The following is a 22,740-nucleotide window of genomic DNA, read 5'->3' as shown; positions in this document are numbered from 1 at the left end:
GGTCTGAGATGACGTCCCGCCCTCAAACTGCCCACAGTCTAGTTGGACAGACAAACCCAAGCTCAGGGAACAATCCAAGAGTGAAGGCGCAAGTCTGGACAAACACACACGCCATGAACGAAGGCACCGTATGGCTGGGCTTACAAAAGTGTTTCAGGTAATATGTTCTAGTGGTTTTGAATGGAGGGATCACAGTGCTCTGAAAAACCCTGAAAATCGTCACAAGGGAGGTACACATTGGGCTGGAATCGAGAACGTAGGTACAAATCAGATAACCTTAAGGGGAAGGGGAAAGCAAGTAGCCTTGGAGAGAGTCAGCTTGGGGAGGACAGGGGTTAAGAAACGTGGCGAAGACCGCCCTGGGAAATGGCTTCACGGTGATGCCAGGCCGAGTGGCCGAAGATTACTCTCGCGGACCCAAGGTCCACAGCAGGATTTAAGGCTAGGGGGTTCCCTTTCCTCCCTCTCCTCTCTCTGTCCTTTAAAAACAGAGCCTGATTCGACAGAGGCATTCCCAGCTGCCAGGAAAGAAAGCAGCAACGGAGGGGCTCAAGAACGTTCCTGGCCCCAAAGTGGTCTCTCTGGGGGTGGAGCCCCGAGAGCTCGGAGGGGTCAGGTAGGATCACAGCTCAATGCAGCCTCACTCGGGCTTTGGCGACTCTGCCCGGGGTGAAAGGAGGTTCCGCAGCAGGTGAAAGGCTTTTTCCAAAGCGCCCCCCTGGATTCCAGGGTGCTGAGATTGCCGACGGCGCTACCGGGCGCCCGCCGAGCGCTCGCTCTCTCTCTCTCTCTCTCTCTCTCTCTCTCACACACACACACACACACACACACACACACACACACACACACACACGTGTCTTCTCCCCATATGGTTAGCGCTTCCAGGTTTCGTCTAGCTCCTGCTCACCAGAAATAGAAAATTAATCACGCCGAAGAACCGACAGCGGGGCTCAGGGAGGGCTGGGAAGGGAAAGTGCGCAAAGGGGGCCCAGAGAGCAAGCTGTCCGCGCAGACGGCTCTGCGGAATCTGCGCGCACCCGCAGTCTCGCGTTCTCCGGAGCCCGCCGGGAGGTGGGGACAGGGGACCCGGGGGCCCGCGCACCCCCGGCTCGCCTTCCGCGCAGCCAGCAGATGGCTCCCGGGCCCGCGCTCCCCCCCGCTCCGTCGCCCCCTCTCCAGACGCAGGGCCGGGGCGGTCGGGGAGGGAGGCCGCAGGGAGGGGCGCCCGCCCGCAGCCCCGCAGCCCCGCAGCCCCGCAGCGCCGCAGCCCCGCAGCCCCGCAGCCCCGCAGCCCCGCAGCCCCGCAGCCCCGCAGCCCGGCGCAGCGGCCTCCTCCCCCGGGCGCTCCGCGCAGGAGGCCGGCCCGGGACGCGTGCGGAGGCCGGCTCTCGCGAGGTGAGGAGGAGCGCCGGCGGAGGCGGCGGAGGAGAGGCGGGAGGAGCAGGAGCAGGAGGAGCAGGAGGAGGGCGAAGAGCGGGAGCGGTAGGAGGAGGCGGCGCAGGAGCAGGAGGAGCAAAGGAGGAGGAGCAGGAGGAGGGGGAGGAGCAGGAGCAGGAGGGGGACGGAGGAGGTGGTGCAGCAGGAGGAGGGAGAGGCGCCGGGGGAGGAGCAGCAGGAGGAGGGGGAGCAGGGGGAGGGCCGGAGCCGCCCCCGCCCAGCCCGGCAGGAGCCGAGGAAACCCCGGCCCCGCCGCGGCGCCGCTCCGCCCGCCCCCTCCGCACGCCTTCCGCCTTCACCTAGGGCCGTAGGTGCGGCGCGGGGCCGGGCGGCAGGAGCGGCGCCGGGAGCCGCAGCCGCAGCCGCAGCCGCAGCCGGAGCCGCGCGCCCGCCCCGAAGCCCGCGGGTCTCCGTTCCGCCGCCGGCAGCTGCGGGGGGGCGTCATGTAGCGGCGGCGGCGGACCCACCTCGGATTTGCAACTCTGTCTCTCTCTCTCTCTCTCTCTCTCTTTCTGGAGGGGCGGGGGGCGCGGCAAAATTGTATCTCCGCCCTCGCTCTTTCGCCTCCCCCGGGTGCAGGCTGCATCCGCCTCTAAAAATTGAGGGGCTCGGGGAGGGCGGGGGGCCGCGGATCGGCGTGGGACCGGCTCTGCCCCCGCGCCCGGAGGGCCACCATGACCGACGAGAGCGCCGAGGTCCCCGGGGAGCTGACAGGTAAGAGCGGCGCGGCCGCCGGCCGCCGCGCGCCCCTCACCTCCGCCGCCGGCCCGCGGGTCCCGCGAAGTCGCGGCGCCCCCTCAGGTCGCCGCCGTGCTGGGCGGGGCGCCGGCAACTTTGCTCGCGTCTCGCCGCCCGGGAAGCCGAGTCCGGGGAGGGCGGCCGTGGGCAGCGGCGGGGGCCCCTGGAGCCCCGGGGCGCCTCCCCAGCCGCGGCCGGTGGGGGTGGGGGTCGAGGTCGGCGGAAGCGGGGCGGGGGCGGGCCGCGCGGGCTGGGGAGTGCTGGAAGCGAGGAGCACCCCTGACGGCCACCAGCCCACTGCCCCAAACTCGGGGAAGTCCGGGAAGGGCCAGCACGGGGGGCGGGGGGCGAGCGCACGGCGGGGTCACCTCCGGCACCTGCCGGGCACCCCCCACTGGAGCACCCCCCCACCCCTCGCCACACGCACACGCGGGGAGGGGGCGCTGCTCTGGGGTGCGCCCCGAGCCCGGCGAGGCGTGGCTTCGCCCAGCCCAGCGGCAGCGAAGGGGTTACAGGACTGACGCAAACGCGGGCCGGGAAACTGAGGGTTAATGACTCCAGCTTATTTTCATAATAGTTAAGCTACCGATTCTGCCCATCCCGGAGCCCTGGGAACCTGTGTGTAGTGCCCTGTGCAAGGTGACCTATTGTTTGGGTCCCTTGAGTGTTTTTTTTTTTTTTTTTTTTGATCGGCGAGGGGGTGGGGGGGGCTTTGGGCTGGGTTCCACCTCTTGGGGTTTAACTTAATTATGTGGAGGGTTAAAATGGCAGAACTAAACTGAGGTGAGACAGTGTTTTTGAAAACCCACCGTTTAAGCGTGTGTGTGTGTGTGTGTGTGTGTGTGTGTGTGTGTGGCGTGTTGTGTTTGAACCAGGTATGTGTGTCTGCGCGTTTTGAGCCCCTGTGGCCTGTGCTCCTGACTGAACCATCCTTGGCGCACTGCGGGGAAGGATGCTGTTTAACGGGTGCTGACAGCAGGAGGAAGTTGTGCCTGCCTGTTCATGTGCATTTGAGAAACTCGCCCCTCTGTGACTCCTTTTAGCCGTGATACTTTGGAGGAGTTTCTGTGCTTTTCCATATGCTCACTTAACTCAGCAGGTGAAACGATGTGAAGGAGCTGTTGCTAGGTTTGTATGGATGCTTCTGCTTTTGTTGAATTAGAAAAAAAAACCCAAACAAACCTCAAAACGCAAACGTAATTTTTTACCCAAACTTAGGACCTGAAGTTACCGGGCCCTTCCCCCACTCTGGCCTCTCCTCTCTCCCCAACCCTGTGGAGTCGGCTCCTGAGATAAAGCATCAGCTGCCTTTGCCGGGGCGAGTGGCCCGTCCGGTTCTGGGAGGCTGAGATCTTCCCAGCACCCCTCTGGGAGGAGAAAACCATTGCCCACAGTCTCTGAAGATGCCTGCAGAGGTCCTGAGAAAGTTTGGGGGAGGGCTGGCCTCCTTGGCCAGGGGACGAGGGCAGCTAAAGAGGTTGGGGGATTTGTGAGTTAGTTGTCTTTGAGCCTGGTAATGAAAAGGTTAGGTAGTTACTTAGACGAGAGAGAGAGAGAGAGAGAGAGAGAGAGAGAGAGAGAGAGAGAGAAGGGAAGGGATGGAAATAAGATACCTGGTTTATGTTGATGGTTCTCAAAATAAATCCTTTGGTATGTTTTAAAAGTTGATTTAATCCTTATCTAGAAATGGAATGTGTGCTTATTGAGCCTTGCCCGGCTCACATGTCTTTCAACCAAGTGACACATACTTTTGTGACATGCCCAGTATGATTTTTCTGGGCCTGTATACGGCCCAATTCGTCTGGGATGGGGGAAATTCCTAGGAAGAAGCACTGCTTGCCCCTCATGCAAGTGCTGAGACTTCCATTGCCATCGAATCAAAATGGCAACTGTGTGAAAACCTCAGCTAATTCCCTTAAGCTAATCCCTGAAGGTGTTTAAGAAATGTACTGTGTATCTCTCTGATTATGAAAGAAATACGGGCTCGTTATAAAAAAATTTCAACGCTGACGGGGATGAGAAGACTGTCCTCGGCCGCGTTGCCTCTCCGAGGTGGTTGCTTCTGACCTTTTGGAATCTAACTTTCCAGTCTCCTTCTGTTCTGAAGTCCATTTCTGACACTCCTCTCCCACAGGCCTCTTGTGGGGGGGGGGTGGGGGGGGGGAAGAAGTCTGATCATACCCAAAGCTGGCTGGAGAGCTCCCAGGGCAGAGAGGTTCCCCACTTGTCCCCTTTCCTCCCTAACACCCCAGCTCCTCGTTGTCAGTCCCTGAACAAGCTGCATTTTCTCTTGTTTCCTGCCCTTCTCGCTGTGGGCACAGCTCCTCCCTCCTCTTTTTTGCTCTTTAAAAAAAAAAAATTAAAAAAAAGATTTACTTATTTTTGAGAGAGTGCAAACAGGGGAGGGGCAGAGACAGGGGGGACAGAGGACCCGAGATGGGCTCTGCACAGACAGCAGAGAGCCTGATATGGGGCTTGAACCCATGAACCTCAAGATCATGACCTGAGTCCAAGTCAGATGCCTAACCGACTGAGCCACCCAGGCAACTGGTCCCCTTCTTTGCTCCTATCTAACTTGGTGGCTCTAAACTTTTGTGGTGGGTTTCCAATAAGGATATTTGATTACCCCTTCATAAACACGTATTTATTAAGCTACATACATACTTCATTTAGCACGTATAATTTAAAGTTTATTTATTTGAGAGAGAGAGAGAGAGAGAGAGAGAGAGAGACAGCGTGAGTGGGGGAGGTGCAGAGAGCGAAGGAGAGAATCCCAGGCAGGTCCTTGCTGCCAGTGCAGAGCCCGACTTGGGCCTTTAACTCATGAAACTGCAGATCATGACCTGAGTCAAAACCAAGAGTCGGACGCTTCCCCGAGTGAGCCACCCAGGCACCCCCAGCATGTATAACTTAAAAACATAAACTGAAACATTGCAAAGATAAATAAAACTTCTGTGTTCTTACTGCACCTCGGTGAATTATACATTGCATTTTTTAAAAATTCTTTTTTTTAATGTTTTTATTTATTTTTTGAGAGAGAGAGAGTGCACGCACACAAGCCAGGGAGGAGCAGAGAGAGAGAGGGAGACCCAGAACTCGAGGCAGGCTGCAGGCTCTGAGCTGTCAGCACAGAGCCCGACGCGGGGCTCGAATCCACGAACCATAAGATCCTGACTCGAGCTGAGATCCAGAGTCGGATGCTTAACCGACTGCACCATCCAGGCGCCCCTGGACACCCTGCTTTGGACCAGTGGTGTCTTTCCTACTCTTTCAAGATTCGGCTCAGGAGTCCCCTTCTCCCTGAAACCTTCATGAACCTCCTTGTCTGTGATCTCATGGTAGCGAGTGCAGATTTTTCTAGAGGCGTCTGTCTGCGGCCTCTAGACCATAAGCACCTGTGGAAGGCAGGGCCCTCTCCATCCCTGCATCTACAGAACATTTGGCACGCGGGAGCTATTCCTGTGGACATGTATTTTGGATTGAATATATGAATAAGCCTATACGATTATACTGTAGAATACAGAGCTATGGGAGTATAGAGGAGGTTGCTATATTTTGAGGTACACTAACCGGGAGAGGAGGGAAAGGGCATCTCAGGAAAGGGAATAATACCTACAAAATCCTAAGGGCGTGGGATGGATAGGGATGGACAGTCGGGTTGCTAAGAGATTTCTAGCTGCATCAGTGGCCAGAGGAGGGGTGGGGGAAGAGAACGAGTGTGATTTGGCACCTGTTCCATTTGGAGTACTCCCTGGAGTCCCAGGAAGACCTTCCTGCCACCGTGCCCATTTTGAAGTCTCCCCTCCTCCCTCAGTTCCTCCTCTTTGCTCGGCATCTGAGCCCCCAGTATGAAGCACATAGCAGGTGTTCATTAAATATGTGGTGACTGATAACTGTCAGCCTTGTTACAATAAGCTAAAAAACAACGACAATAAGAACAAAAATACTCCTTCGAATGCTCTCTCCTCCCCAGTGCCTTTTTTTTCTTACCAATAAAAGACTATAACGAAACGATTCTCTCCTTTCAGAAAGCATAAAGGATGTTATTGGCAGAAAGATAAAAATTGCAGTGAAGAAGAAGGTCAAGCTGGAAGTTAAGGGAGACAGAGTTGAAAACAAAGTGCTGGTAAGTATTCTCGTTTCTTAAAACGTTTGGAAGTGAAAGTGTTTTTCCTCTTCATTGTTTTGATTGCTTAATTTCCAGGCAACTCAAGTGCTGTGATTCACATTTAGTTCGAAAGTTCTGAGGGCCATTTTGTCTTGGGTTCATTGGAATATCTGGCCATTGAAAGTGAACAGTAGGGCATTTACAGTTTCGAGATTGCAGTGTTGACAATTGTATTTCTTAAAATTATCACAGTCACCCACATTGAGGTCCTCCACAGCCTGTTTTCCAATTACTCAGTTTGATGTGAACTGAAGCTTATTTAAAGTTATCTTGGCTGTGGCGGATTGTGTGATTTTGTTTGTGAGGACTTAGGGAAGCGTTTAAAAAATTTGTGTCATGTTAGTTGAACTATGTAAGTGTTCTCAGATGTGACGTGTGAGTCACTGTTACTGGAAAGAAAACCTGTCGTTTCACACGGATGTTTGGTATTTCGAAGGGAGCTGCTTGTGGGAATCGGCCAGCACTGAGACTGAACTTGGGGTCCCCCCAGCGTGTGGGGTTGCTGCCGGGGACCCGGGGACTGGACCGTGTGCTGGTCAGAGTGGGGAGGTCATTGTCAGTGACTGGGCTGTACCTTTAGAGAAGCGAAGAGCCCTTTGTGGTATTCTAGTGGCTTCTAGGTTGAGACTGTGGGGAACCTTGATTTAGCCTTGGGGGAATACATGTTGTTTGTGTTTTTGTCGGAGAGAATATTCTGTTTCTCTTTTTATCATAGGAAATTCTCCAGCATACGCAAAAGTCGAGATTAGTATGTTGAACCCTGTGAGTGTTCATCCAGCTTCAGTAGTCTCTTTGTGTTTCACCCGTCTTGTTTATCGACCACAGTTACCCCCACACCTCTTGGAGTATTTGAAAACAAATCCCAACCATGTGTCATTGGAAAGAGAATACTTTTAATATTCTGTTTCATTGGTTGAAGTTGCCACAGAAAGAACGTGAAGTGTCTTCCTGATAACATCTGTCTTGAGAATCTTCTCGAATATCTAACTACCTTCCCTGTAGATGGAAGGATTATGCTCTTGATGGATGACTTCTCTTTCTCTGTGGGCTACGTGTATGAGTTGGGATGGCAGAGAAGCTGAAGGGGGAAAACTTGATTGAGTGGCTTTGGCCCTGGTACCCAGTGTGTTCATGTAACCTGCATAATTAGAGTTACCCATAGCAGAAATGATTGGGGCCATTATTCTGACTTATTTTGCTTTAATAAAGAATAATTTTTTGGGGCGCCTGGCTGGCTCAGGTTGTAGAGCATGGGGCTTTTGACCTTGGGGTCATGAGTTCAAGCCCCACGTTGGGTGTAGATATTGCTTATGTAAAGAAACTGAAGAAAATCCTTTAAAAACAAGAGTAAAAGAGTACATTTCCTCAGAGTGTATTTTACCTAATGTCGTAAGATAGTGGTACTTTGGGGGGGTGGTAGTGTGGAGAGAGGAAATTTTGTTTCTGCTCTTTGTTGTTTTATACGTTTAAAGTACATCTTCACAAGACGGATCCCCCTTTATAGGATTTGAGGGGTAGTCGTCCAGTGGTCCTTGCTACAAAGGTCTGGCATTATTTGGTGTGGATACCGTTCATGTTGAGCATGAGTGCACGCCGTGAGTGAGATTTACAAAGTGAAAATTTCAAAGACAAATTTAAGTGTCCAGTATGACAAGATTGGCACCTTTACAAGCAGTTATGATTAAGTACCTGATGTGGAGACCACCCCCCCCCCCCCCCCGATCTTAACGTAAGCTGGTTAAGATTCTAGCCAAATTACACGTCTTTGTAAGCATATATCTCCCCAAGTCAGGAACTTAAATACTTTCTGGTGGCTTGGTATAGACTTGTTTTAACTGTTCCTTACATGCATGGGCAGGAATTATTCATAGAAATAGAGTCTGACAATCTAAATGGAAGTATTCAAGTTTGAGCAAGATGGTCAGCGACAGACCTTGACGTGGTTGACTTTGAGTGTCTGAATTTAGAGAAATTCAGTTACGTACATGAAAACACCGGGGGAATCTCTTTATCGTTTTCATTCCTGACTTTTGTCTGGCGGTCAGTCCGCTAACATTGGTAACCAGTGAGTTGGCTTCGTAGCTGCAGTGTATCTCGAGTTTTGTTTCTTGTTCTTAGCGTCCTTCCTCATAAGGCTGGGAGTGTGTTCTACGTTCCTTAGTTCCCTCTTTCTACCATTGGAGACTTTATGCTCTCTCTAGCTTGTTTTCTGGAGAAGGTTTATCTTGATCTTTCTTCTCGTGGTCGTGACGGCTGCTATTCACCGAACACTGACCAGGTGCTGGGCTCTCTGCTGAACATTTCATGGTGCATCAGCCGTTGCAGCCCCGAGAGGTGGGCACTCTTTACATCTCCCTTCACATTCGTAGAGGCTCCGTACGCGGCTTCGGATCGTGTGGCTAGTTAACGACAGAGCCGCGGTTTGAACCCAGATCCGCCTCCCTCAAAGCCTGTCTGCTTCACCATTATTATCAAAATAAACAGAAAACATCTTCTGGCTTGTTGAATGATTGCACACTTTTGCCCAATGGTCAGAAAGATCGGGACTCTTGCATTTATCTGGTGGACGGACTGAGTTGCATGTAATTTCCTGACTTACCGAGCACGTCGGTATGCCAAACGCATTGTATGTACCGGACTTCACGTAGCCAGGCCTCACCGTCCAGCTGGGGAGGTAAACGTGTCAGTGGGCAGTGCTTTGAGCTAGGAGCGGGATGACCGGGGTGGGGGGGTGGGGGGTGGGGGACTGTCATGGCACATCAGAGGGACCCCAGACTCGGACTAGAAGGTGTGGAAGCCTAAGCCGACTCTTGATGTCTGAGTAGGAGTTGCCAAGGGAAGAGAGTAGAGACACGTTCTGGACAAAGGGGACAGAACGATGCCTGGAAGCTGGAGGTGTTTACATGCCAGAGAAGCATGCAAAGTGCGGCTGGAGCAGCACGTACAGGGTGGAGAGCGGCCAGGCAGTGAGTTGACTCCTTCCCTTGCGATGGGGATATCAGGTAAAGCCGGACCGCTTAAGTAGGTCTCTTCTCACCACCTGTTTCTAATGACCTGTACCTGAACTTTATCCTCCTGTCTCCAGGGAGGCACAGGGCTCAGTGGATAAGGACCTGGCCCCTGGAGTCACACCTGGTTCAGACGGCAGCCCAGCCACTTTATAACGTTGTTAAGCTCAGTTCCTTTCTCTAATGAAACAGGTGTTCTCACAGTATCTGTTTGTAAATGGCTGCTTTGAAGATTAACCAGGATATGTCTCAGTGCTGCTTGGTGCCAGGCCCAGCACGTGATACACACCCGACCAGGGATCAAAGGAGAGGAGCCAAGGGGTGCTACATTGTCTTCTTGGTGGCCCGGACGATGCCACTCCTTCTGGTGCCCGTGTGTCCACTGCCTTTGTTGAGAGGTCGTGTTCCCTGTTCGCCGGGAGGCCCGGGAGAGTTGTTTCTGGTCTGTGTCCCCTTTCCAGCAGGATGGAGTGCTGACCAGATCCCAGATTCCCGAGGCAGGCTCTGCTCATATGGAAGCAGAAGTGTTGGGAGTGCAGGAGGAAGGGTGCTTGGTGGTCAAATGCGCTTGGCAGTAGGGGCATCAAGGACAAACCAGTGTCTTTCCTGCATGGCTACCAGAGCCACTAATACACCAGTGGGTGCTGTAGAGGCCTGAGAAAGAGATGAAGTGTGTGGTCTTTCTCAGACTTCTTTGGCCAGAGACCCTACTGGCCACGGGCCAGAGAGCCTACCAACCACGGGCCAGAGGCCCTACGGACCATGGGCCAGAGAGCCTACCGACCACAGGCCAGAGGCCCTACCAAACAGGGCCAGAGGCCCTACCGACCACGGGCCAGAGAGCCTACCAACCATGGGCCAGAGGCCCTACGGACCATGGGCCAGAGAGCCTACTGACCACAGGCCAGAGGCCCTACCAAACAGGGCCAGAGGCCCTACCGACCACGGGCCAGAGAGCCTACCGACCACGGGCCAGAGAGCCTACCAACCACGGGCCAGAGGCCCTACGGACCATGGGCCAGAGAGCCTACCGACCACAGGCCAGAGGCCCTACCAAACAGGGCCAGAGGCCCTACCGACCACGGGCCAGAGAGCCTACCAACCATGGGCCAGAGGCCCTACCGACCACGGGCCAGAGACCCTACCGACCACGGGCCAGAGGCCCTACGGACCACGGGCCAGAGACCCTACCGACCACGGGCCAGAGGCCCTACCGACCACGGGCCAGAGAGCCTACCGACCACGGGCCAGAGGCCCTACGGACCACGGGCCAGAGGCCCTACCGACCACGGGCCAGAGACCCTACGGACCACGGGCCAGAGAGCCTACCGACCATGGGCCAGAGACCCTACCAACCACGGGCCAGAGGCCCTACGGACCATGGGCCAGAGAGCCTACCAACCACGGGCCAGAGGCCCTACCAAACAGGGCCAGAGGCCCTACCGACCACGGGCCAGAGAGCCTACCAACCAGAGGCCAGAGGCCCTACCAACCACGGGCCAGAGACCCTACCGACCACAGGCCAGAGGCCCTACCAAACAGGGCCAGAGGCCCTACGGACCACGGGCCAGAGACCCTACTGACCACGGGCCAGAGGCCTTACCAACCACGGGCCAGAGAGCCTACCAACCACGGGCCAGAGGCCCTACGGACCATGGGCCAGAGACCCTACTGACCATGGGCCAGAGGCCCTACCGACCACGGGCCAGAGGCCCTACCAAACAGGGCCAGAGGCCCTACCGACCATGGGCCAGAGAGCCTACCAACCACAGGCCAGAGGCCCTACCAACCACGGGCCAGAGACCCTACCGACCACAGGCCAGAGGCCCTACCAAACAGGGCCAGAGGCCCTACGGACCACGGGCCAGAGAGCCTACTGACCACGGGCCAGAGAGCCTACCAACCACGGGCCAGAGGCCCTACGGACCATGGGCCAGAGAGCCTACCGACCACAGGCCAGAGGCCCTACCAAACAGGGCCAGAGGCCCTACCGACCACGGGCCAGAGAGCCTACCAACCATGGGCCAGAGGCCCTATGGACCATGGGCCAGAGAGCCTACCAACCACAGGCCAGAGGCCCTACCGACCACGGGCCAGAGGCCCTACCAAACAGGGCCAGAGGCCCTACTGACCATGGGCCAAAGGCCCTACCGACCATGGGCCAGAGAGCCTACCAACCACGGGCCAGAGGCCCTACGGACCACGGGCCAGAGACCCTACTGACCACAGGTTAGGAAACCAGCCCAAGCTGGTGCCTCTTGGGGCAGTCAGAGGAACGGGCTGTCCATCCTGAGGAGTACTCTCTGCGGTCAGGTCCTCACGCCCCGTACTTTTTACGTGGTGGGCAGGTCCCCTGAAGGCCACATGCTGGCACGTGGCATCTGTTGCCGTAATACCTTTCTCTCTTGTCTGTAGGACATGCCATTAGGAAGTCATTCTGTCTTAGGCTGCTATTTCATTTTCTCATTTGCTAATTGAATCTTCACCCGGTTTTTGCAATACCTGGACTTTTAAAAATGTGTTTTAATTTATGTAGTTTTTATTTTTATTTGTTTATTTAAAAATTTTTGAGTGTTTATTTTTGAGAGAGAGAGAGAGAGAGAGAGAGAGAGGGGGGAAGAGAGTGTGAGTGGGGGAGGGGCAGAGAGAGACGGAGACATAGGATCCGAAGCAGGCTCCAGGCTCCGAGCTGTCAGCACAGAGCCTGACGCGGGGCTCGAACTCGCGAACCGTGAGATCGTGACCTGAGCCAAAGTCGGATGCTTAACCGACGGAGCCACCCAGGCGCCCCAATTTATGCATTTTAAATTAAACTTTTCATTGATTGTAGATGGTTGTAGATTTTAACAGTTGTCAGAAGTCAGGTCCCTGGTATCCTTCATCCAGTTTGTCGTCTGTTGCAGAATTATAGCTGTGACATCACATTCAGGATATTGCCACTGATACTGCAAAGGGCAGAACATTGCTGTCACCTCAGGGATCCCTCATATTGCCTTTCAGAGCCACACCCGTGTATGCACTTCTGTGGCCCCTGGTAGCCGCTAAGGCGTTCTCCGTTTTTATAATTTTGTTACTTTGAAAATATTATACAGGGGCGCCTGGGTGGCGCAGTCGGTTAAGCGTCCGACTTCAGCCAGGTCACGATCTCGCGGTCCGTGAGTTTGAGCCCCGCGTCGGGCTCTGGGCTGATGGCTCAGAGCCTGGAGCCTGTTTCCGGTTCTGTGTCTCCCTCTCTCTCTGCCCCTCCCCCGTTCATGCTCTGTCTCTCTCTGTCCCAAAAATAAATAAACGTTGAAAAAAAAATTAAAAAAAAAAAAGAAAATATTATACATACGTAACCGTGTGGTATATGCCTTTTGGGGGTTGTTTTGTTTTGGTTTTTTTTTTTCCACTTTGGATAATTCCCTAGACATTTACCAAGGTTGTTGAACAGCGTAGCCACTGTGCCTCCCCGCGCCCCCCCACTCCAGGGACTGTTCCGTGCTATGGATGTCCCCTCACCTGTTGAGGGACCTGGGGGTTATTTTCTGTTTTGGGGTTGTTATTTGGGGAATAAAATGGAGGTAAACACTGGGTTACAGACTTCCGTGTGAACACGAGTCTTCATGTCTCCCCGGTCAATGCCAGGGAGCACAAGTGCAGGCTCATATTGGCATTGCCTGCTTGATTTTACAAGAAGCTGTCAGCTGTTGTCCCAGTGGCTGTGGCACTGTGGAGTCCTGTCAGCGAAGAGTCCGTGAGCCAGCGGCCCCAAGTCTTTGACAGCATTTGGTATATTGCCTCAGCCTCTCCCCTCCCCTCCCCTCCCCTCCCTTCCTCTCCTGTTTTCCTCTCATCTTTTTCTCTTCTCCTTTCTTTTCTTTGTTTTCTTTTCCTTTCTTTTCTGTTCTTTTCTTTTCTTTCCCTTCAGGGCTAATGGTTGAAAGAAAAACATTGTCAGGAGGAAGCAGGGTCCTTGGTGACCTCTTTCCATCCACGTTCCTGATGCCACTTGCCTCGGAAGAGGAAGGTGGTCTCCCATCTCCCTGGTGGTGACTCTGAAGCGTGTGGAAGGTTCACTGCTGGTCTCAGCCTTGCCTTTTCTGTTTCATTTTGGAATTCTGTCACCTCTGCCAGCCCACTGTTCTTCCACAACCCTCACCACATGGGCCGGAAGAAGCCGGGCAGGCGGGAAAAAGCGTGTCTGCAACAGCTTCCCCGGATGTCACCTGTTCCCTCTGGAACAATTCATCCCTCGTTCTCTTACGTTGTTTTGAAAAGTCAACCTGGAATCTCTTGGATATATTTTCTTTTTGGCTTTTTCTGTATAACTGCTGAGCATCTTAGGCTTCTTGGGATAAGCCTGCGTTAACCTTGAACGTGTTGAAAAGCGTGAGGATGTTCTTTTGGGTAACGTGTACCCCTAAGATATTTTGGTGGCAGGCTTTCAGTAACTCAAAACATACACTCGACTGCTACCTGTTTGTTTTAAAAATACTTTCAAAGGGGGCCTCGCTCTCCCCTGAAAGTTTTGTAAGCGTCTGGCCCACGTTAATTATTTTCAATGTCAGGTATTCTCTGATACGGGAAGCAATGCTCCTTGAGACTACGCCGTGTCCATACCACGTGCTCTTTCCCTCACTCCCCAGTCTCTAACGGCTGACTTGATTCAGCACGGCCTGTGGCACGGTCACTTCTCAAACACCCACTCTGGAATTTGTGTTTCGCGGCTACTTTTAGGCGACAGCAGCCTCGGCCGATGGTGTCCAGACTTTTCTTTTTTAAACCAGTGGCACCTTTTTTAAAACACGTAATTTTCCAAAGAGCTCGTAAAGTCGAGACACCTTAGGAGTATTTTTTTTTTTTTTTTGGCCGGTTCGTAGTTCAGTCCGAAATAGCATAAACCCGATCAGCGATCTCGGGGAGTGGTTTTGATGAACGTAAATTAGAAATAGAAGGGGAGATTGGATTCTGTTCTGGCTGAACATTTCAGAGGGACTCCGCATTCACCAGCTAAGTGGGACAGCTGTCACGGTGCCTAAAACAGCCACAGCCGCGGTCTCAGGGTGCTTTCCGAGGGAGACGGCAGGAGAAGCTTTGTTCTTCTGGAACGCGGTGTATGCTGACCACACAGCGTACCTCGGCATTGATCTCTAACAGGCTGAACTTGGCCTGACGCATCGGGGCCCGTGCTTGTGCCTTATTCCAGTAGTTAAAACAGAAGGAGGGACGGAGTTCACGTCCGAGGTCTGTAGACCACGGTGGCTTCCGAGGAGCCCTGCCGGGGACAGCCGTTGTGCCAGGCCTCTGGCGTGCCCCCCTCGCAGGAGGCTCTGTGCCCGTTTGCTGCGGGAATTTGAACGCTGGTCCCTGTGGCACCACAAGGAGTGTCGACTTTTCAGGATCGCTTACCGTTCAGCGCGTGGGTAATTTTCAGAGCACCTGGGTGAAGTTACACGACCCGAGGAACTCGAGCCGTAGAAAGCAGCGGGCACACCGAAACCACCTTCAGGAGGGGGTATCGGAGGGGGCACGCGTTGTTGACAAGGGGCCTGGCCGAAGTTCTGGGACCTTCAGAGTAAACCCGCATTGCAGCGCTTCCGAATGCCCCCCGCTCAAAGCTGGAGGCGGCCCCCCACTCGTCTCGGGGCCCCGGGGGTCGGAGGCAGGCGCTGGCTCTGGGCATGTGTTTCCAGAAGCCAGCTCTGGCCAGTGCGAACCTGTTACCCGAGCCGCTTTCACGTTCTCCGGTCTCCTCTGCCGCTGCCCCAGTTCCTTCTGAAGTTAGGAGAGGAGAGTCCGGTGACCTTGGGCAGGAGCCCTCGAATGTATACCAGGCGTGGGAGAACTTTGTTCTTAAAAAGAGACTCTTTTCCAGCTTCTGGGATTTCACCACCCTGGGAGCTGGGCGCTCAGGCACACCCTGGGGCGCGGGGAGGCTGGGGTGTATGTGAGCCGCGTGAAAGGGGCATTGTGGAAACGCAGGAGCCAGGAGATCTGTACAAAATATGGAATGAATAGGGAGAACCCTGTTTTTCAGAGTTCCAGAGAAAACAAAGCCTTCAGTGAAGAGTTCCCGTAACACCGTTTCGTTTCATTGGAAACACTGTTAGTGTCTGTTGTTAAAACAGATTGAGAAATGCAACTTTATAGAATGTGGCAAAGGGCAGAAGATTCCACCGCCCCACCCCCGTCATCCTCCCTTTCTAAAATGCTTGTTGTCTTTGAAGAGAGTGTAAGAATTTGGGCTGCTCTATGTGGGGCGTATTGTCTGGATCTGTTACTCTGCCCTATTTCTCTCTCTCTCTCTCTCAATAGATCACGTCCCCCGAGTCTTTGAGAAAAGAGAGGTAAAGGCGGGAAAGGAAGGATGCTTCTGGGGTGTGTGTGTGTGTGAATAGTCCGTTCACTTTCACCCACTGAGTCCTTTTCCTCGAACTTGTTTTTCGGAGAGAGTTTTGCTCATTATGTCTTGGTGAATCTGGGCATGCAGGTGTCTTGTTCTCTTTAGCTACGGTGGGTGTAGGGCAGGTCCTCTGAGAGGTTGGGGCGGGGTGGACGCGTCTCCTGAACTGTACTTGGAGCATTTCCAGCCTGTGGCGAGAGCTAGCGATGAACGTGCTTAGTCCCGCTAAGGAGGCAAATGTGCCTTTGCCTGCTGATTCCTGGGCCTTGGGGGTCTCAGGACACATTGTGGGGATCGAGTGGGTTTAGTGTCCTGGTCTTCCAAATGCCAGCAGGTCCGGAGGACCCGACCCCAGCCGACTCTGGGGAAGTTTGCTCAGATCTTGGCGTCCTTGATCGCTGCCCAGGGGGTCTTGGGCCTGGAGGACTCTTAGTGGCCATCTAACCACGGGCCCTAGCCTAGGAGAAGTTTCTTCTGTGACATCCCTGGGTGTCCATACACAAGCCAGGTGTCCACTTTGTGCTTCAGTACTTCCGGAGGTGGGAAAAATGAGAGTCCCCAGAAAGCCCTTTGTTGGTTTGGGCTGGATTCTGCTTCTCCGTAACTTGTCTGCGTTTGTTCCTGCCGGGTCTGCTGGGACCTCACAGAACCCCCTCCTTGCCTCAGTGCTGTTCAGGCATTTGAAGGCAGTCGTCATCTTTCAGCCCTCAGGCCTTCCTGCAGTCTGCCTGGAGGAGGATGCTGCTTTCACAATGGTCCCAGACCTGCTCACCTGCTTTGGAGCCATTCTTCTTAGTCCATGAGCCTTTTGAACTGTAGACGTTCGGGGATTGAACTGGTCGGTGCTTGGCGATTGAACTGTAGACTTTTGGTGATTGAGCTGTTGGTGTTTGGGGATTGAGCCATCGACGTTTGGCGATTGAACCGTCCACCTTTGGCAATTGAACTGTAGACGTTTGGCGATTGAACCGTTGACGTTTGGCGATTGAACCATCGATGTTTGGCGATTGAACCGTCGACGTTTGGGGATTGAGCCGTCGGTGTTTGCGGATTGAGCCGTCGACGTTTGGCGATTGAACTGTTGATGTTTGGCGATTGAACTGTCGGTATTTGGGGATTGAACCTTTGGCATTTGGCGATTGAACCGTCGACATGTGGCGATTGAACCGTCGACCTTTGGCGATTGAACCGTTGACCTTTGGCGATTGAACTGTAGACGTTTGGAGATTGAACTGGTTGGTGTTTGGGAATTGAACTGTCGGCATTTGGCGATTGAACTGTAGACTTTTGGCGATAGAACTGTTGATGTTCGGCGATTGAACTGTAGACCTTTGGTGATAGAACTGTCTATGTTTGGTGATTGAGCTGTCGACATTTGGTGATTGAACTGTCGGTGTTTGGGGATTGAACTGTCGGTGTTTGGCGATTGAACTGTTGACGTTTGGCGATTGAACTGGTCGGTGTTTGGGGAGCACCAAAGTTTGGCACACTCTGAAGCTGAATTAAACAGCATGTCTCAGAGCCTTCAACAGTGGGCTCCTGTGGATTGCGCCTCTTGAAGGGAGGATGTAGAGTGTCATCACAGAATTGTCCCTCCAGGCCGTGTGGGAAACATCCAGGTACCGCAGTGTGACGAGTGGAGAACACCGGCTACGCATTGTTGGGGCGCTGAAAACGATTTCTCTTTTTTTGTTGTTTTTAATTTTGAAAGCATCTGTGTTGTTTGCATTACTAAGATGTTACATGGGAAAGTAAAACTCTCATCTAGGCGATCAATTCAGCAGTGACCACTGAGGGGGCACCGGGTGCCTCAGTTGGTTAAGCATTGACTTTGGCTCAGGTCCTGATCTTGCGGTTTGAGCCCCGTATCAGACTCTCTGCTCTCAGTGCAGCGCCTGTCCTCTGCCTCCCTCTCTCTCTCTGCCCCTTCCCCACCTGTGCTCTCTTTCAAAAATAAATATTAAAAAAATAATAGGGACCATTGGAAAAATTGTAAGTATTCTTTCGTATTTTTCTACACTAATGTACATAGAAGTGTATGACATTTTAAAAATGGCATTATGAATACTATTTTGTACCGTACTTAAAAAATTTAGTATTTAAGGTCAAAGCTTTCCATGACAATAACGTGATATATTACATACGTATTAATACCGTATACGTGTAGCGTATATATTGAATAACACATATCTACGTTTCGGACTTCTGCATGGCACTTCATTAACGGCTGTAATTTATCTGGCACTTTTTGTGAGATATTTAGGTTGCTTCCAATATTTTGCCTTATAAATGAGAACATCCCCATATTTATTTCTCTTGGATGGATTCCTGGAAGTGAAACTGCCGCCTGACAGGCTTTTTAAAGGATGCGTTTCTCACCTGATTGTTATTCAGGAAGTCTCAATGGAGAGTCATTCCCCTGCCTCAATTTTGTTGTCTTAAAAAAAAAATCTATTTAGCAGCCTGGCTCCTTCTCTTTGTTCAAGTTCTTGGATTTCTTAGGCCAGTGCCCCTTGGACTCCAGCTCCTGAGGCAAACTTTTAATTTAATTTAATTATTTAATTATTTGTTTGGCAATTTAAGGCCCTTTCAGGTCCACCCGTGGGATGTGTTGTCTTCTGTGGTATATTTGCAGGCGTGGAGTCCTGTGGTTCTTGTCTTTTCTGGTGCCTGCAAATGGGTTTCTAGGGTCACAGCTTTTTTTTTTTTTCCTTTAGCTTTATATTTTTGGTTTTTTTAAAAAAAAATTTTTTTTAATGTTTATGTTTTGAGAGAGACAGAGAACAAGCAGGGGAGGGTCAGAGAGGGAGACACAGACTCCAAAGCAGGCTCCAGGCTCCGAGCTGCGGCATGGATCCTGACACGGGGCTCGAACCCACGGACCGCGAGATCGTGACCTGAGCTAAAGCCGGATGCTTCGCCGACTGAGCCAGCCAGGCGCCCCTCCTTTAGGTTTTTACAAACATTTTTACTGAAGCGCAGATGGCATACTCCATTACCCTAGTGGCCTGGGGTATGACACAGTGCGGTTCCACGGTCCCGTACCTTATGCCGTGCTCACTGGGGTGAGTGTGGTTCTCAGCCAGAATCACGGCCCTGGACTGTCCCTGTGCCGGCTTCTGCTGAATCAGCCGCAGTCTTTTCCCGAGCTGGACCCGAGCTCGTGTGACGCTGGACTGCAGGATTTAGACCTTTGATCTTTGTCCCAGTCATGGGACTTTCTTACCTCGGGTCCCCGAATGCTCTTTATAAATGGTGGTTCCGCAGATCTGCGAGTGATAAGGCCCAGGCACTTTCACGAGACCAAGCGCAGATGAGAGGCGTCCCGGGCTAATGGGCACGTACAGCTGGTCCTATGTCTTAGAGGATTCTTCTAGTATCGAAATGAAAGGACACATCACTTCTTCTCCCCGACGGCGGTAAAGACAGTTTATTTATGTCACCTGCGGAGCTCACACGGCCTCTCTTGAGTTGCATGGCCGTTCGCTGCTCCGTCTGTGGCTTCGGAGGGGTCTTCCCCGCTTCGTCACCCCTCTCCTGACCCCCGCGCCCCCGCCGCCCCCCAGCCGGGGCCGGTCTGGGTAAGGCCCTGTGAGCTCCCCCCAGGAGCCTCTCAGCCCCTCAAGGTTCAGCCTGCATGTGTCTCCTTTCATAGCTGCTTGCCGGCTGCCACTTTGCCTGTGGCACCCTGAGGTTCTCCGGAGAACCCGGTAGAGAGCAGGCACGCAAGACCCCCTCCACCTTCAGGGCTGCGTTCTTAGCGGCTCTGTGGAATCGACGGGAGCACGAGCGCCCGACGCCGGGCCGTTGCGGAGATTTCGGGAGCAATGCGGGCGCCTGTAGGACATCTCTGTGCCCCTGATTGACGCCCGCCCCCTGAGGCCTGCCCTCTGCCCTTCGGCCCGGTGGTGGTCTTGTTGCGGGTGAGCTCAGGGCGCGGCCAGTGGAGGCCCCGGCTGCTTGGGTGAGGCGCCAGCGGTGGTGTTTTTGATTTCCTGACTCCATTGGTTCTAGATTGCTCGTCGCTGGCAGCCAGACAAGACTTATCCCACGGGAAGAGAAGGAACCGAGACCCGGAGAGGAGCCCCCGGTGCCTGCTTTCCTGCTGCCTCTGGGACGGCTGGGTTTGGCTCCGGGGGCGGCCAGCAGCTTCCCTTTTCGGTCCTGGGGGCCCCGTTCCCCTTCTTCGCCCGCATCCTCGGGGTAGCAGAAGGGCTGCAGCCGGGCAGCTTTCTGCTCACTGCCTCCCAGGCACGGCTGGTGCGGCCGAAATCCCACACTGGCTGCGGACGGTGACCCGGCTCGTGTGGATGCCTCCACTCTGGGGCGGCCCGCTCCTTCTCAGAGCTCCTGTCCCCTCACAGGCCATCGTGTGTGGCCGGACCGGGAGCCGCTGGCAGCCGTTTCCTTTTCAGCAGTTTGCTGAGGCACCCTCTCATGTCCCATGTCTCCAGTGTGGCCGGGCGGGAGAGGGTGGGCCAGCCCAAAGCAGAGGCCACGAGCACCTTGTCACCTAGAGTTTCTGAGGCATTGTTCTCGCTGCAGAGGTTTACTGAAGGTGACATCCGTCTTTATATCTGACGTGAGTGCAGGAAGCCTTCTGCGCTCAGTCCCTTTCTGTCTGGCTCTCTGGGACTAGCCAGCCTCTCTGTCCGTCAGAGGAGGGCTCTGCTTTTTGATGTTCTGGAGAGACATGCTTGCGGTGTACTTAACCTTAACTCCAGGGGTGGCTTTTTTTTTTTTAATGTTTTTATTATTTATTTTTGACAGAGAGAGAGACAGAAGTGTGAGCAGGGCAGGGACAGAGAGAGAGGGAGACACAGAATCTGAAGCGGGCTCCAGGTTCTGAGCCATCAGCACAGAGCCCGACGCGGGGCTCGAACCCACGAACTACGCGATCATGACCTGAGCCGGAGTCAGACACTTAACCTACTGGGCCACCCAGGCGCCCTGCTCTGCTAGATTTTATGTAAATACTCTGAAAGAAGGATCTCTACTCTTATCTTCTCCTGGTCCTGTGCAAGATACTTGTCTTGATGTTTCCTCTGATCAGAGCTGTTTTAAGCCGGTATTGGTGTCTCTACAGAAACGCGTTTAGGAGTTTTTCACTCTGCTGCTCTTAAGGAAGGTGCATTGTTTTTGAGACTTTTTTTCCTCTAAGAAAGGGTTTGAGGAACATGTCTCTGAAGGCAGTCGCGTGCCTTTTCTGTGGGTTTCTTTTCTCCCCTTCTTTTTGCTGCAAACCCGGATGTGTTCAGAAATGGGCTTCAGCCCTTTTTTCCTCTTCCACGTGAGTCAGGTTGCAAACAGGACAACAGCTCGCAAACATCAGTGGTTGGCTCTCGCTCGTCCCCATAGGGCTTTGTCGGCCTGCTTGGGGCACTCCCGCCTGTTCTCGGTGCCTGACTCAGGTTGCTTCCTCCTGTGTGCCGGTCAGGATTGCTCTTTGTTTTACGGCAAGAGGTGTTATTTGGACTCCTTGGCTTGAGCGGCTCTGCTATTCCACATTAGAGCATCTCTGGGCATGCTGGTTTCAGAATCTCCGGGCCACGCGGGATTCTTACTTCCTCAGCCACCTGTGCTGGGGCACAGGCGACCCCTGTGCTGGGGCGAATCAGCCTCAGCACTAGATGTTCGAGACCAAACAGTTCCATGTTGCAGGGGGCTGCCTTTGCACCACAGGTGTTGAGTAGCGTCCCTGGCCTCTAGCCACTAGCTGCTGGAGGCATCACCTCCGTCTCCCAGTTAGGACGATTAGAAATGTCTTCAGACATCGTCAGATGTTCTCTGGGCATCAGCATTGCCACAGAGTTGAGACCCACTGGTTTCGATCAGTCCCTAGTCTTACTTAGAGTTATATCGGAGTCAGAAAACGTACGGTTGTATAATGTAATTATGATTGACTTACCTACAAACCCATAAGCATTAAAAAACATTTCTTTTTGAAGTATTTAGATGCTTAAATCTGTACAGTCTTTTAACGTTTGTTTATTTTTGAGAGAGAAAGACAGAGAGAGAGAGAGAGAGAGAGACAGAGGATCCAAAGTGGGCTCTGTGCCGACAGCAGAGATCCGGATGTGGGGCTTGAACCCCCGAACCGCAAGACCATGACCTGAGCCGAAGTCGCACGCTTAACTGGCTGAGCCACCCAGGCGCCCCCATACTTAAATCTGTGTAAAACAAAATAACAGGTTGCACCGAGTGGAAGTTTGTCTTAAGACACCTACTAGGTGGTTTTCTGTGGGTGGCTCCAAGAACTGCACATTGTAGCATCACCTGGGAACTTGTTAGAGGCGCAGACTCCTGGGGGTCCCGTCCAAAGCTATTGAATCGCATACCCTGGGAGTTCAGCCCAACAGTCTGTTTCCCCAAGCCCTTAGGATGATTTTGATCCGGACGAAACTTGAGAAACACTGGATTAGATTCTTAAGCCCCAGGTAGAGACCTATGGAATAAGTCTCTTAGCGAGAAATCATCGTAACCTATCGTACACAGAATTTTAGAGTCTGCTTAGGGAAACGACTCGGACGAGGCACTTAGGTGCGAGGTGTCGGCTGCCTCTGAGACCCTGCCATGCCTCCGGTTTCCTTTTGAGGGTTTCCTTTCCTCAGCAGCCCTGTGCTTGGCACAGGAGGCCCCGCACCTTGGCCGCAGCTGATTGAACAAGGGGTGGTTGTGCCTGACCCCCAAGGCCAGCGTCTGTAGTCACCCGTCAGCCTGTGCCTCGCAGGTGTGCCCACCCAACAGGGCTGATGTGTATTGGACAGAAATTCTTTTTGCTGGTGGAGAGAGAGAGAGAGAGAGAGAGAGGCAGACAGACAGACAGACAAAGACAGAGGAGGGAGAAGAGAGCGTAAGGCACGAGGCAGTGAAAGCCCTTGTATAACAGAATCCCTGGCTGTTAATGAGCCAGTTGTGTGTGGTGAGAAGAGACAGAGTGGGACGAGGGTGACGGAGCCTGGGATGGCTGCTTCTGAAAGAGCGAGCCTGAAGTTGAGTGCATT

General features: G+C 53.4%; 1 protein-coding gene across 2 annotated transcripts in view; it reads left to right on the top strand.

Annotated features, from left to right (window-relative positions):
* The first annotated feature begins 1,687 nt into the window (after nt 1-1,687).
* CARMIL1 (capping protein regulator and myosin 1 linker 1) overlaps nt 1,688-22,740 on the top strand; it is a 310,903-nt gene continuing 289,850 nt past the window's right edge. Inside the window, exons 1-2 of one of the 2 annotated variants that reach the window (XM_047858089.1) lie at nt 1,688-2,151; nt 6,204-6,301. In XM_047858089.1, coding sequence (XP_047714045.1) covers nt 2,112-2,151; nt 6,204-6,301 — 138 coding nt within the window. In that variant the 5' untranslated portion in view covers nt 1,688-2,111. The remainder of the gene's footprint in view (nt 2,152-6,203; nt 6,302-22,740) is intronic. The other variant, XM_047858088.1, reaches the window with a different exon arrangement.

The sequence above is a fragment of the Prionailurus viverrinus genome, chromosome B2 (genome assembly GCF_022837055.1).
Source record: "Prionailurus viverrinus isolate Anna chromosome B2, UM_Priviv_1.0, whole genome shotgun sequence".
Lineage (NCBI taxonomy): Eukaryota > Metazoa > Chordata > Mammalia > Carnivora > Felidae > Prionailurus > Prionailurus viverrinus.
This window is presented reverse-complemented; position numbering and strand designations above follow the sequence as displayed.